At 35.5% G+C, this 13,545-nt stretch overlaps 1 protein-coding gene and 1 pseudogene across 7 annotated transcripts in view; one reads left to right on the top strand and one right to left on the bottom strand.

Moving 5' to 3' along the window:
* SLC38A9 (solute carrier family 38 member 9) overlaps positions 1–13,545 on the top strand; it is a 104,056-nt gene that overhangs the window by 79,526 nt on the left and 10,985 nt on the right. For 6 of the 7 annotated variants that reach the window (XM_059916386.1, XM_059916387.1, XM_059916388.1 and 3 more), the window contains 3 exons: positions 307–413; positions 10,174–10,287; positions 11,883–12,031. In XM_059916386.1, coding sequence (XP_059772369.1) covers positions 307–413; positions 10,174–10,287; positions 11,883–12,031 — 370 coding nt within the window. Of the gene's footprint in view, positions 1–306; positions 414–10,173; positions 10,288–11,882; positions 12,091–13,545 lie in introns of all 7 variants that reach the window. The other variant, XR_009502312.1, reaches the window with a different exon arrangement.
* Positions 4,635–5,148, bottom strand: LOC132362046 (small ribosomal subunit protein uS10-like; annotated as a pseudogene).

Raw genomic sequence — 13,545 nt, 5'->3', positions numbered from 1 at the left:
ATTTTTTAATCAGACACACCCTGAATTTGATCTTGCTCTGCCACATACTAGTTGTATGACCTCAAACAGAAATAACTGATATAAAGTACCTTCACAGAGTAGTCATTTCTTGATTCCTTTTCTCTCCCTTTTCAAGTATTTGTTAGTATAATGTTAGCCTTGAGGAACTTTGTAAAGACATTTTAATATTCTTATTCCCTGGACAAAACAGAGACAACTGATTTTTAGTAATCAACTTTCAGCTACTAATATTCATTTTCCAACTGTCAGTTTTAATGTGTTTTTTTCCCCCTCTTTTTCTCCTAGAGATAAGATTTCAGTTTCCACAGCTGACTGGGGTGCTTACCCTTGCTTTCTTTATTCATAATTGTATTATCACCCTCTTGAAGAACAACAAGAACCAAGAAAACAATGTGAGTAATTACCTGAGGAATTGACTTTTGTTACCAGATATTAATTTTTAAATTTAAACTACAAAACAGTGGTCTGCAAACTTTTCTGTAAAGGTTCAGGTGGTAAATATTTTAGGCCTTGTGGGCCATGTGGTTACAATGACCCAGCTCTGCTATTGTAGCATGAAAGTAACGATAATATGTAAACAAGTGGGTGGTGACTGTGTTGCAAGAAAATTTTATTTACAAAAACAGACAGTGGTCTAGATTTCACCCATGGGCCATAGTTTACTGTAGAGCAGTCACTAAAAAAAAAAAAAAAAAAAAAGATGTACAGATAATAGCAAATAGTGGTGATAAGATCTTTAAAAATACCCAAGTAATCTAAAAGAAAACAGGAAAAAGGAAACGAGAATATATGGGACAAATAGATAACAAACAGAAAGATAATAGATTCAAACCGAGTAGTATAGATAATTACATTAAAAATGGTCTAAAGACTACAACTAAAAGACAGAGATTGTCAGTCTGATTAAAAAACAAAACGTAATTATGTGCTGTCTACAAGAAATTTACTTTAAAAATATACCATGCAGACACTAAACATAAGAAAGGTGGAGAGGCTGGGGGTTTTTTTGTTTGTTTGTTTTGTATTTGTTTATTTTTGGCTGTGTTGGGTCTTCATTGCTGCGCACTGGCTTTCTCTAGTTGTGGTGAGCGGGGGCTACTCTTTGTTGTGATGCGTGGGCTTCTCATTGCGGCAGCTTCTCTTGTTGCAGAGCACAGGCTCTAGGCGCACGGGCTTCCGTAGTTTTGGCTCGTGGGCTCTAGAGCAAAGGTTCAGTAGTGTGGTGCACCAGCTTAATTGCTCCACAGCATGTGGGGTCTTCCCCGACCAGGGATCAAACCCATGTCCCCTGCATTGGCAGGCGGATTCTTAACCACTGCGCCATGAGGGAAGCCCCAAGAGAGGCTGTTTTAATATCAAAGTAGACTTCAGAACAAGGAGTACTGCCAGAGATAACGAAGAACATTATATGATGATCTTTAAGGATCAATTCATCAAGAAGACATAATAATCCTAAACATGTATGCACCAAGTGACTGAGTTTCCAAGTAAATGAAACAGCAACTGTCAAAACTGCAAGAAGTAAACAAATCCACAATTATAATTAGAGATTTCATCACCCCTCCCTTAATAATTGATAGAACAAATAGAAAATAAGTAAGGATATAGAAAACATGAAAAACATTATCAACCTACTTGATCTAATTGACATTTATAAAAGTCTTCTCTCAAACAACAGTAGAATGCACATTCTTTTCAAATGCACATGAAACATTTATCAAGATAGACCATATGCTGAGTCACTGAACAAGTCAATAAATTTGGAAGGACTGCAATCATACCAAGTATGTTCTTTGACCACAGTGAAGTTAGAAATCAATAACAGAAAGAAATTTGGGAAATTGACAAATATGTGGAAATTAAACAGCATACTCCTAAATAACTAATGAGTCAAGAAAGAAATCACAAGAAAAATTAGAAAAGTACTTTGAGATTACTGAAAATGAAGACACAACATACTGAAATATATGGGATGCAGCTAAAACAATGTTTAGAGGGAAATTTATAGCTGTAAGCACCTACATTAGAAAAGAATATCTCAAATCAATAACCTAACCTTCTATGTTGAGACACTGGAAAAAAGAAGAGCAAATTAAACCCAAAGGAAGCAAAATTTAACCAGTTACCTGTGGCCTTATTTGTACAATTTGAATTCAATTTGATAGCTTCTAACCATGTAAACAAAAAGTTCTAATAGGAGTCTATACAATTGTTACTGAAATACAAATGAAAGAAGAGTTCACTGTGCCTGGGGATTATGAGAAGTCTTCAAGTAATGTTTGGCAGAGTCATTATGAGGGCCTTTCTAAGTAGAAGGAAGTTAGGTCTCAAATTAGGGCAAGAATATAAGTCAAGCTCTTCCATTTTCATCTTTATTGTTACCTGGTTACATACAACTGGCATATTACCTGTGAGTGGTGTTGAAATTGAGTAAATCTTGATTTTTCCCAACTTCCTAACTTGGTCATCTTCAAATTTCATTTTCTTTGTATATAAAAGTAGCCTAATTTGATACCTACCTATGAAGTTTTTAATCATAATCAAATATTATAAAATAGGAAAAGCGTTTAACATGACCTGGTGTTTAGTAGGGGCTAGAAGTTTTTAGCTTTTCTACCTCTCTTACCCTTGCTTTCCTGACGTTTACAAACTGTGGATCTTTCTGTTAACAGGAGAGAGTATCCCGCAGATTTTTTCTAGTGCCTTTAAATTTGTTTTGCAATGAGAACATATTAAGTCTTCTCCAAGATTTCTTCCTATGATATTAATGTTAGAGTCTCAGAAAAATATATAACTGAACCACATCAGTTATTTCTTTCTCTCTTCTCTCATCACTGCACTAGATTTTAATGTTAAAAGTGGCTTTTTACCAAGGTTTCAGGGAAATACAAGAAAGCCATATGCAGAATGTTGCTTCACTGTTTATTAAGAACTGTAATTGGGATAGTCTTTGTTAAATTGCTCAACATCCTTTATACAAAGACTGTGGAGAGAAAATTTTCTGTGTTCAAGGCTAGGAAAAAGTTTCTCTTAATAAACTCATTGTTTGACAATAAGGGTCATATAACTATTCTTGTTTCTATTTTTGCTTTGACTTTTAGAAAACTTAAAGTATTAAGTCCTCTTATCTTTTTCTATAACTTTTCTTAGGCAAATGTATTTTTAGAGCTTTTATCTTTCCCTGTATCCCTCACACTTTAGATAGGGTTTTTATTTTGGAAATGTTTAGTCTTATTGTATTTTTGTCATAAACAGTTTTAAATCTTTTGAGGGAATAGGAAGAAAATGTTACTATCCTAAATAATCATTTGGAACTTTGGGGTGTAGAGGGAAAATTGAGGATATACTTTATGGCCTTTACTCTTAAATTCCTCTCCTTCACAAATTTCCTGACTCATTGCCACTTGAACTAAGCTGCATACCACATGTTTAGGAAGTTTAGAGATACGTGGAAAATATCTATTTTATCTTTACAGGAAATAGTGTATGTCATTAACAGTGTATACCTTGGTGTCAGCCAAATCACCTATCTATCCTTATCAACTATGCCAGCTTAGACCAAGTACCACAGAAACACATTTTGTGAAGTTGGATTCTCATGTATATTGGGTCATTCTATCCATAAGGCTGTGTTTCTCAAACTTTACCACCAAAGTCCCCTTAATGACAGAGAAGAACACCTTGTATACCCTGGGTATCTAGGGGTGAAGAACACAATTTCAGTGAACTCTCATGTTTTATCTTAAACACTCATGCATATTTTTATTGTGCTCATAATTAGTTTGTCTTACTAGAAAACAGTCTGAAAATAATGAGTTAAATTACAGGCAGACTTCGCTTTGCACAGCTCCCATATGCATGAATTTCAGTTACTATGGCTTAGTTAAATTATGTCAGTACACCCTAACCACATGGTTCAAATTTAGGTTGCCACAGGATTTGAACTATGAGTACTTGCATAAAGTAGTAACTGCTAGCCCTTCAGTTCATAAATCACTCCATAAATTACAGATGCACAGCATGATTAGTTATTCAGTCACACCACTTCTTTCAAAATCTGTCAGAGGTTGGTCACTGCCCATCTATTATTCACGTTACACCCAGAGGACAAAGCAGATAGTTCAGTTGCCTCCTTGTCACCAGGTGGTAAACCCACATTATATTTTACAAAAATGGAGAATCGAGGAAATTGGCAAACAAACACAAAAGTGCAGAAATGAAACAAAAAGTAATAATGCTGGAAATGAAATTTGAATCAAACATATTTGACTGTGGAAATGTTGACACTGCTGCCATTCGAGAGACTCTAGGTATGCAGCCAGAGGAACTTAGGGAAGGTGAACTTACCAACATGAATGAGGAAAGTGGTTGTGATGAAAAGGATGAAGATGTCCCAGAGGAAGTAACGCTATCAAAAAACTTCACATTGAAGGAATTCTTAGCGATACTTCACAACATTGAAAGCACAAAAAATGAAATGTTGGAAGCTGATGAAAACTTAGAAGAAAGGAATATGACAGTTCACCAAAGCATAGAAAAGAAGTTTGCTCTTACAATTATACCGTGAGAAAGAGGAAGCATCATGGAACAATCATAATTTTTCCCGTTGATTATTATGATCGCACTGCATGGTCATTTTTTTTAACAACCATTAATCTATTAAAATAGTTGATATAAGCATCTGCAATGGTGACTTCAACTGCTCAATACTGGTGGAAGTAATCTGCTTAACAATCTCTGAAAGACTGTACAAGTCAATGAATCACTTACAGATCTTCATCTGGAACCAACTTTGAAAAATCTTAGAGTCTTAGAACCTTCATCTCTAAGAGTTTTTCTTGTAGTGACTCCCAGAGTCTTGGTTGGCGTCTGAACTGGTCCTTTCGCTTTTAGATTTTTTTCCTTTGTGCCTCTGATCGAGTCAGCACATCCCTTCTCCAGAGATTTTATGTTGTGGCTGGATGGAGTAATTCTCCCTTGGTGAGGTGTTAAAGGGGTCTTCCCAGTATCTGCAAGGCTTTGCTGCAGCGCAGCTTCCTGACTGACCTGTTCCTGGGTGAGAGCAAACAGCGGTGAGGCAGGAGCAGGAGCAGACCGACCCCAGCTGTGCTGCAGCTGCGAAGGCATCTTCCTCAAAAAAGGTGTCCAGGCGCCTTCACAGTCTCATAGTACCATGAAAAGAGAGGACTGTCCGTACTTAGCTTTGCTCCTGGAAATTCTTAAGAGGAAGAGCTTTGCTGGAAAGTTACACCAGTTTACCTGAAGGTGTGCATTCCTCAGTGTGAGAAGCTCCAGACTGGGTAGAGAGATGAATGTTCCTGTTCATAGTCCCCGAAGGACATAGGAAGAGTCCTGCCTGCCTTTCCTACAGAAACACTCAATGGGCCTTGAAATCCGTATTCCATATGTAAATACCATAAAATGAGTTCTTGTTTCTGTTGAGCTTTGGGACTAGCATTTTGTAGAACTAGTATGTGAGGTTCAGCTAATGAAATGTAACTCAACTTTTGTCACTTGTGGAAAATATTTTTTTAAAGGCTTAAAAATAAAAGTTGAAATGGATGATGTCTTCTTACTGTCTTAATTGATTGAAACTAGTATATGAAATGTGGCCCAGTTTTCAAAAAATCAGTTATACTTCATGTTAACTTCTTAAAATATTAATAATTACTAGTGATAAAGCTAATATTTATGAAGCACTGTGTGCCAGCAAAATTCTAAACATTTTAAATACTTGTAAATATAAACACTCTCCTTTTGACTATACTTATATATTGCATAAATTAAGCTAAATGGGTACTATATTCTGAGAAAAACTTTGTCATTTGATTTATTTAATGATTGTACTTTTAATCAGGTTTCAGTAAGTAATTTGACTCACAGATGTTTTGTTAATATCATGATACAATATTTTCTTGAGATTTAAGTCAGAAAATATGAAGTTTGTCAGGAACTCTGAATTCTTAATGTTGATGTTGAGTTAGTCATTCACAGATCAGTAAAAAAAAAAAGCTTGAAAATAGAAAAGAAGATATAAGAATAAAAAAGGCCTCATTCTCTTCTATATAGACTATAGTTGGACGTGGATCTAAAGACATTTGTGAAGGAGAACAGTGAGGCGCCTAAACAGGTGTAGTGCTCAGATCTTCCAGGTTTTCCAAATTTGACTTAATTTCATGGGTTTTTTTCCACCAAACATAATTTTTTATATGTATAACTAAATGAGATATAATTTCTATTTTTAGCAAGGCATACCTTACCAAAAAAAAGTTGTAGAGTTGAAGATCATCCAACTCATTTCTTATCATCAGAATATATATTCTTTATAACCATCCTGGATATGGTATTTCCTCATCTTGTTGGAATTTCCTCATCATGTTTGAATCAGAACCTATATCGTGCTTTTTTTGTTTTGTTTTGCCTATCTTTGTTTAGTTTTATGCCCTGCTTACTTCTTTAAAAACTATTTGAGATGCCTTATATCTTAATTTATTATTCACTTCTTGCTTCTTATGAATCTGTGTAGTTTACTTAACTATATACATCAGCAGAAGTTTTTATGTAAATGTTTGGGGTAGGTCTGTCATTTTCTTAGTAAATGCTCCACTGGATAGTATTTTCACTATGAACAGTACGTGGAACAGATAGATTATAAAACGTATTTGAGAAACAGAATGTGCTCCTAGACCCACTTGTGTCCCAGTTGTCATTCTTCCTGTCATTAGTTCTCTACTGCCAGCCCTGCTAGCCACTGCTTATTTGTGAGGCAGAATAAGTTACCTTATTAATGTGTAGGATTCTTGACACATTACCAGTTCATATGGTCACTTTTGCCTGTTTTTAAATATTTTTTTACTTTGAGCCTCATTTTCTAAAAGATGGTTTTTTTCCACCATTTTCCATTAAACAGGCTTTTAAGAGGCCTAGAATAGTGATGGCTTGCGTTCAAGCCAGAGAATAGCAAAGCCCACATGTGTGCATGCTCTTCATAGGTGGCATGTTTCCCAGAATTGTGCTAAACCTCAGCTGCTTTTTATATTAAAATATCATTTCTGTTCCTTAGAGTATTTTCAGATGAAAACGGATATGTAACTCTTTTTTTAATATATAAATTTATTTATTTGTTTATTTTTGACTGTGTTGGTCTTCATTGCTATGCGTGGGCTTTCTGTAGTTGTGGTGAGCAGGAGATACTCTTCATTGTGGTGCACGGGCTTCTCCTTGTGGTGGCTTCTCTTGCGGAGCACCGGCTCTAGAGCGCAGGCTCAGTAGTTGTGGCGCACGGGCTTAGTTGCTCCGTGGCATGTGGGACCTTCCCAGACCAGGGCTCGAACCTGTGTCCCCTGCATTGGCAGGCGGATTCTTAACCACTGCGCCACCAGGTAAGTCCCCAGATGTGTAACTCTTGACCTAGTTCCACTGAATGTACATTTATACTACTGTGAAATAGAACTTTTCTGATTATAGTATTTCTCTTGCATCTATATGTGTGCTTTATTGTATCATTTGTTACTCAAAACTTGTTACCTCTCTTTCACCTTTTTCTTTACTATTGTTTATTAACTATGACACAAATGTATTAGAAACTGGTTAGCTCTCCATTGTAGTAGCTAAGGGCATGCAATTTGGAGCCAGAAAGTCTTTGGTTTGAATATTGACTTCACCAACTGTTCACTGTGTAACCATGAAAAATGTTGTAGGGACTTCCCTGGTGGCGCATTGGTTAAGAATCCGCCTGCCAATGCAGGGGACACGGGCTCAAGCCCTGGTCCGGGAGGATCCCACGTGTGCACCACAACTACTGGAGCCCGTGCTCCACAACAAGAGAAGCCACCGCAGTGAGAAGCCCACACACTGCAGTGAAGAGTAGCCCCCGCTCACCTCAACTAGAGAAAGCCCGCGTGCGGCAACGAACACCCAACGCCACCAAAAAAAAAAGAAGAAAAGTGTTGTAACCTAGCTGCACTAATTTACTTATCTATAAAATGAAGAAAAGGATTGTACCTACATTAAGTGAGATAATATATGTACTGTGCTTTGCACAGAGCCTAGTACCTAGAAGCACTTAATAATTGTAGACAGCATGATTATTTTTACCTACATTTACTGAGTTCCTACTATGTACCAGGTATTGTCCTGGGGATTGGGGATACAAAGATGAAGAAGACACAGTCCTTGTCCTCAGGGGTCTCATAGTCTAGTAGTATGGACCAACTTAGAGGTGGAAAAATTAAAATACCAGCATGATAGAAGAACTATTAACCTTGACTACTTTTTGGGTGTCAGAGAACATTTTCTTTCCAGTTGATATCCTCATATCATATATATAGATTCTTTTATAATAAAAATTAATGACAATTACAATATAGGGTAGTAGATGCTATATTTCAGATATGTGTGCAGTGCTATAAGAACAGGGAAGCAGAAGGGGGAAACTATCTTATCAGGAAGCCCTTGCATCTTTGCCTTTTTATCTTCATCAGATTTTCCCCAAAGTTTGCTAAGGTACACATCTTTGCAGGAAACCTGCCCCAAATAATGTGTTGATCACGTGGTGTACTGGCTAAAGACTCCATGAAATGGTAGCTGTCCTTTTTTATATATAGCTCTCTCTGACACAGCCTTCTTGGCCTTCCAAGATTTTGCGTTTTGCAAAACTTCTTTGTTCTTGAGTGACGTTGAGTAGGTTGAGGGTAGAATGACTTTCAAACGTCATAATGGGAGACTACTACCCTTTGATATGAAAATAAGAGTTGCCTGGTTCATTTCTGTTTATACTACACAAGACCAACAGGCAACCCAAGGGGTGGCTGAAGTCTAGCCTGAGATGGGCCCTAGAGCTTCAAGAACTAGAGGAAAGACTTTGGAACTTCCCTACAGGTTTGGTCAGCCTCTCCTTCTTCAACCCTACACAATTAGAAACTCTGAAAAGGCTGGAAGCAATCTCCATAATCCAGGTTCCTGTAGTTCCATAGCCTATCCACTGTCTAATTTAGGGTTTGAAATCCCTGTTTTGTTTTCAAGCTGATTGTCATCTTAGACCTAACTTTGGATTTCTCATAGTTAGTTACTTGCTTTTTAAGTGAATTTATCAACATTTAAGTTTATAACTCTCTACTGTTGCTTTAGCCCATTTAAGGAGGAACGTTTTCCCAAAAATCAGAAATGTTCTCTAATACCAAATGTCCAGTTTTCTTACTGTGGTATCAAACTAAAGCAAAATTGTATATAATTTTTTTTCTTACCTGTTTTCTTAGCTTTCAAAGTAATGTGTGTTTAAAATGAAAAGTGAATAGGCTTATAGCCATAATTTAGTTGTGCTGAATTATTTGGCCATAACTTTAGTGGTGATGGAGACCAGATTTATAAGCTGTGGGATCTGTTCTGTTTGGATCTGACAGCTGGCTTCATTAAATATCTTGGAGCTTTTTACTTTGCATGGGGATGGTTGGGAGGGTGGGAACAGCAGTGGAAGAAAGCAATCCACTTTATTTAATGTTCTGCATTTGTTTACTGGTTCCAATCATAACATTGTGCAGCTGTTTGAACAGCTGCCTTTTGATTTCCTTTTGTTTACTGTTTAGGTTTATTAAGCGTGTCTTTAATACCTGCTTATTGTCTGCTTTAGCTTTCCTTCTTTATTAAATATATTTTAATATATACCAGTCTCTTTTGGTCTAGGCATGCTTTGATGATTTAACAAGTTAATTCACTAAAAGAAAAAAAATTTTTAATTCCATAAGTCATACAGAAAGTAGCCTATTCTTGATTTCTTGTTGTCCCTTAGCTTTATTATTTTAGTTAAATATTTTATATTTTGGCAAATGAATTACATTTTGAAATTAAGTCAGAATTTCAGTCATGTTAAATCACCATTTATGTTAATTAACTTTCTAAGTCTGCCAACAGGTAGCTTATTCTACATACTCCAGAATAGTTTTTAAAAAGTTGTCAGACTAATTGTAAAGTACATGAATCTTGTTTTAACTACTTTCTCTGAACAAACTGGATACCCAGGAGGTATACACAGACACACAGAGCAAAAAGATAAATCTTATGTTTATTTTTCAGTCTTATTATTTAGCCTATTCAGGTATACTTACTTACTAAAAATTTATTCAACGTTGTGGAAATTTTATTCTCTCTTTACAGGTGAGGGACTTGTCCATTGCTTATATGCTGGTGACATTAACTTATCTCTATATTGGAGTCCTGGTTTTTGTTTCATTTCCTTCACCACCATTATCCAAAGATTGTATAGAGCAGGTAAGGCACTGTGTACCCTCTCTGTGTGATTGTTTACACCTTCATATCTGCAGAGCAAGCAGTGTGATACAGTAGCAAAATATAATACCAGACAGGCCTGAGTTTGAATACAATCTCTACTATTTACCGTGCATGTGGGAATTTAAGCACCTTCCCCCTCCTTTGTGAGCTTCGGTTTCCTCTTCCATTAAATACTATAATAGATACTCCATAGATTTTTAGATGGACTCTCTGAGAAGACCTACTGCATGCTGGCACCTTGTGGTACTCAAATAAATGATTCCTATTATATGCATAGTATTTTTGTGTGGGGGGGGGAATTGTACTAGTAGTAGTCTTGAATTTATAAACCCTCCATAGAGACTATATTCAATTCCCTTATTTTCCAAAGTCCAGATCTGGAAATGTCTTGAATAAACTGGTGTCTTAGTTTATCAGTCCATAATAATAGGTTTGACACCCATTTTGGTACTATGTGTCAAGTATCAAAGCAAAGAAAGACTATTTGACTGTTAAAAAGACAGAGGGAGAGACAGAAAGAATAAAAGAAACATTCTTTTGCTAAAAGGTTGCCATAAATAATATTTTCTTTGCTTTGGCCTGTCATAAACCTGGGAATAGTGTACTCTCTAGTTTTATGTAACTGAAGAATTTCTCACAAGAAATAGCATGCACAGGTGATTTTCTTTCTAGGCAGAAGAAATTCCTCTAATAGAGTGTAGTGGAGTATATAATATGATTTATTACAGATGAATTATAAAGATTATTTCAGCATAATAGTGGTAATAATGTTCTCATCTTTATAAGATAAATAGGTTTGAGTTATTGCTGTTATGATAGCTTGAAATGTTCTCTTGATTTCCTTGATTCCAGAAGTTCTTTGGCTTGGCAGCCAAATGTTTGCTGAAAATTCCCCTGATGTGAACAATCCCATATAAAGCCCACTCCCTTGGGAATGAGAATATCTGTGGTATTTGTATTTGCAAGGAAAAAAAAATCTGAGTGATTAGCTTTTTTTTTTCTTAGATGCCTAACGAAAATGGAGAAAAGAACCATGAAAGGAAGGAGAAATAAATTCTTTTCTATTTATTGATAGACTGTACATAATAATGATAGTAGGTGATAGATACACTCTCACCTTATTCTGTAATCTTACTTTGAAAGTGCTACAGTGTTTCAGAGGAGGAAAAGCAAGAGAACTATTAAGGATGAAGTAGCATTGAATTAGCTATTTAAATTTATTCAAACAAATTTATGCTTGAACCTTATAGAGCAGTACTTCTCAGACTATCAGTGGTGGACAAGGTCTTCTTTGTTGTTGTTGTTTCAATATCAAATCATTTGCAGACTGATACTTTTGTAAAATGCCACATTTTTATTCTAATGTCAAATGTCTTTAAGTTTCCAAACACTTACTTTCAATTTCTGTACTTAGCTCATTGAAGAATAATAGTTAACAAACAGTTTGTGGATGGACGCCCGTCCACAAACCACAATTTGAGTGGCACCCATGTTCAAACAAAGCGAAAAAATTCCATTTTATAAATTTGTATATACTGAATTTGATTTGTAACATATTATCTTTCTTGGATTAGAATTTTTTAGACAACTTCCCTAGCAGTGACATCCTGTCCTTCATTGCAAGGATATTCCTGCTGTTCCAGATGATGACTGTATATCCACTCCTAGGCTACTTGGCTCGTGTCCAGCTGTTGGGCCATATCTTCGGTGACGTTTATCCTAGGTAAGGGCTCTTCTCTTGACCAGCAAGATGTGCCAAGCAACAAATGACTGTGCAAACAGGTCAGTTTAAAATGTGACTGATCCTTTTGCTATAAAAATTTGCCTAATGAACAGTGAAAAATTTGCCTAACACCAAGGATAGATCATTGGTGTTCTTGTCCCAGAAGAGCTTTAAAAATAGAAGCCTCTCCCTTGTCCAGAATGATTTAAAGTTAATTCCTTCCAGTGTATTTATGTTAGCTCTGATACCAGTTATATTTATCTTATGATTTAGTCGCCATTAATCTACTCTTTGCCAAGAAGTTAATAGTATGTAGGACCTGTATGGCTAATGAGAAGCAACTCTTTTAATTATTGGTTATTGATATTTACTTGTATATTATACATTCATGCATTTTTACATAAATGATCATTGTTTAGGATTGAAGGTGAGATACATAACAAGTTTAATTTCTTATTTGCTTCTGTAACTACTGCTGTAATTTTTAATCTCTTATTGGTAATGGAGGAGTTGTGAATCCTTTTGAAAATCTGTTCAAAGCTAGTCACCCTCATCCAAGAGAAGTTTCTATATGCTGCTTCAGGTTTCCCTGAAACTTCCTTGTGGACCCCTGGTTAACTCCTACTCTTAATTAAGTTTTATTATAGATTCATTCTAGTAAAAAGTACCTAACCCTGACCTATTTTATTGGGAATAAATGATCTTAAATGAAGAAAACTTTTGGATAAAATTTGAACAAAATTACATTTACAGTAACCAGCTAAACAAGTGGTCTTAACCAGTTTATTTGAAGTGAACTAATGCAGTCTTTCCCCTCATTTAATAAATAATTAGTTATAAATATGTAGGTTTAAAAACACAAAAGCTTTTAAAAGCAGAAATCAAGAGTTACCAGGCTTCTAGCATTGACAATAGCAGCAGCTACAGTTTTCACATTGGATTTCAGTAAATATTATTCCTATTGTGTTTATACACCCTGCTATATTTACATTCACCAAAATAAAATACATACGAAGAAGTAATAGATGAAAAACATTCTAGGTAAATGCCTTATTCCTGTTTTCTGCCATTATTTTGCGTAACGTTGGCTGTTAGAATGTTTTTTCTTCTTGGAAAAAGTCTGGAATTCCCTTTTGTGTTCACATTACTTTTCTTCCCCTGCCACCAAGAACATATTATCATTTATCCTACAGTTACAAGTACTCTACAGACTGCATACTTTGGAGCATACTTTTTGATTTCAGGACCCCTTTACACCTTTAAGGTTTGAGGACCCCCAGGAACTTTAGCTTATGTGGGTTATATCCATCAATATTTAACATATGAAAAATTAGAACAGAATTTTTAAAATGTTTATTAATTTATTTAAAAAGCAATAATAAAACCATTACTTGTTAACATAAATAACATTTTTGAAAAATAATGATTTTCAAAAAACTTTTCTTTTACATTTCAAAACTGATTAATGACATTAAAACTGATTTAATGTCTGATTTGCTAGTAGATTACTGGAT

The sequence above is a fragment of the Balaenoptera ricei genome, chromosome 3 (genome assembly GCF_028023285.1).
Source record: "Balaenoptera ricei isolate mBalRic1 chromosome 3, mBalRic1.hap2, whole genome shotgun sequence".
NCBI lineage: Eukaryota > Metazoa > Chordata > Mammalia > Artiodactyla > Balaenopteridae > Balaenoptera > Balaenoptera ricei.
This window is presented reverse-complemented; position numbering and strand designations above follow the sequence as displayed.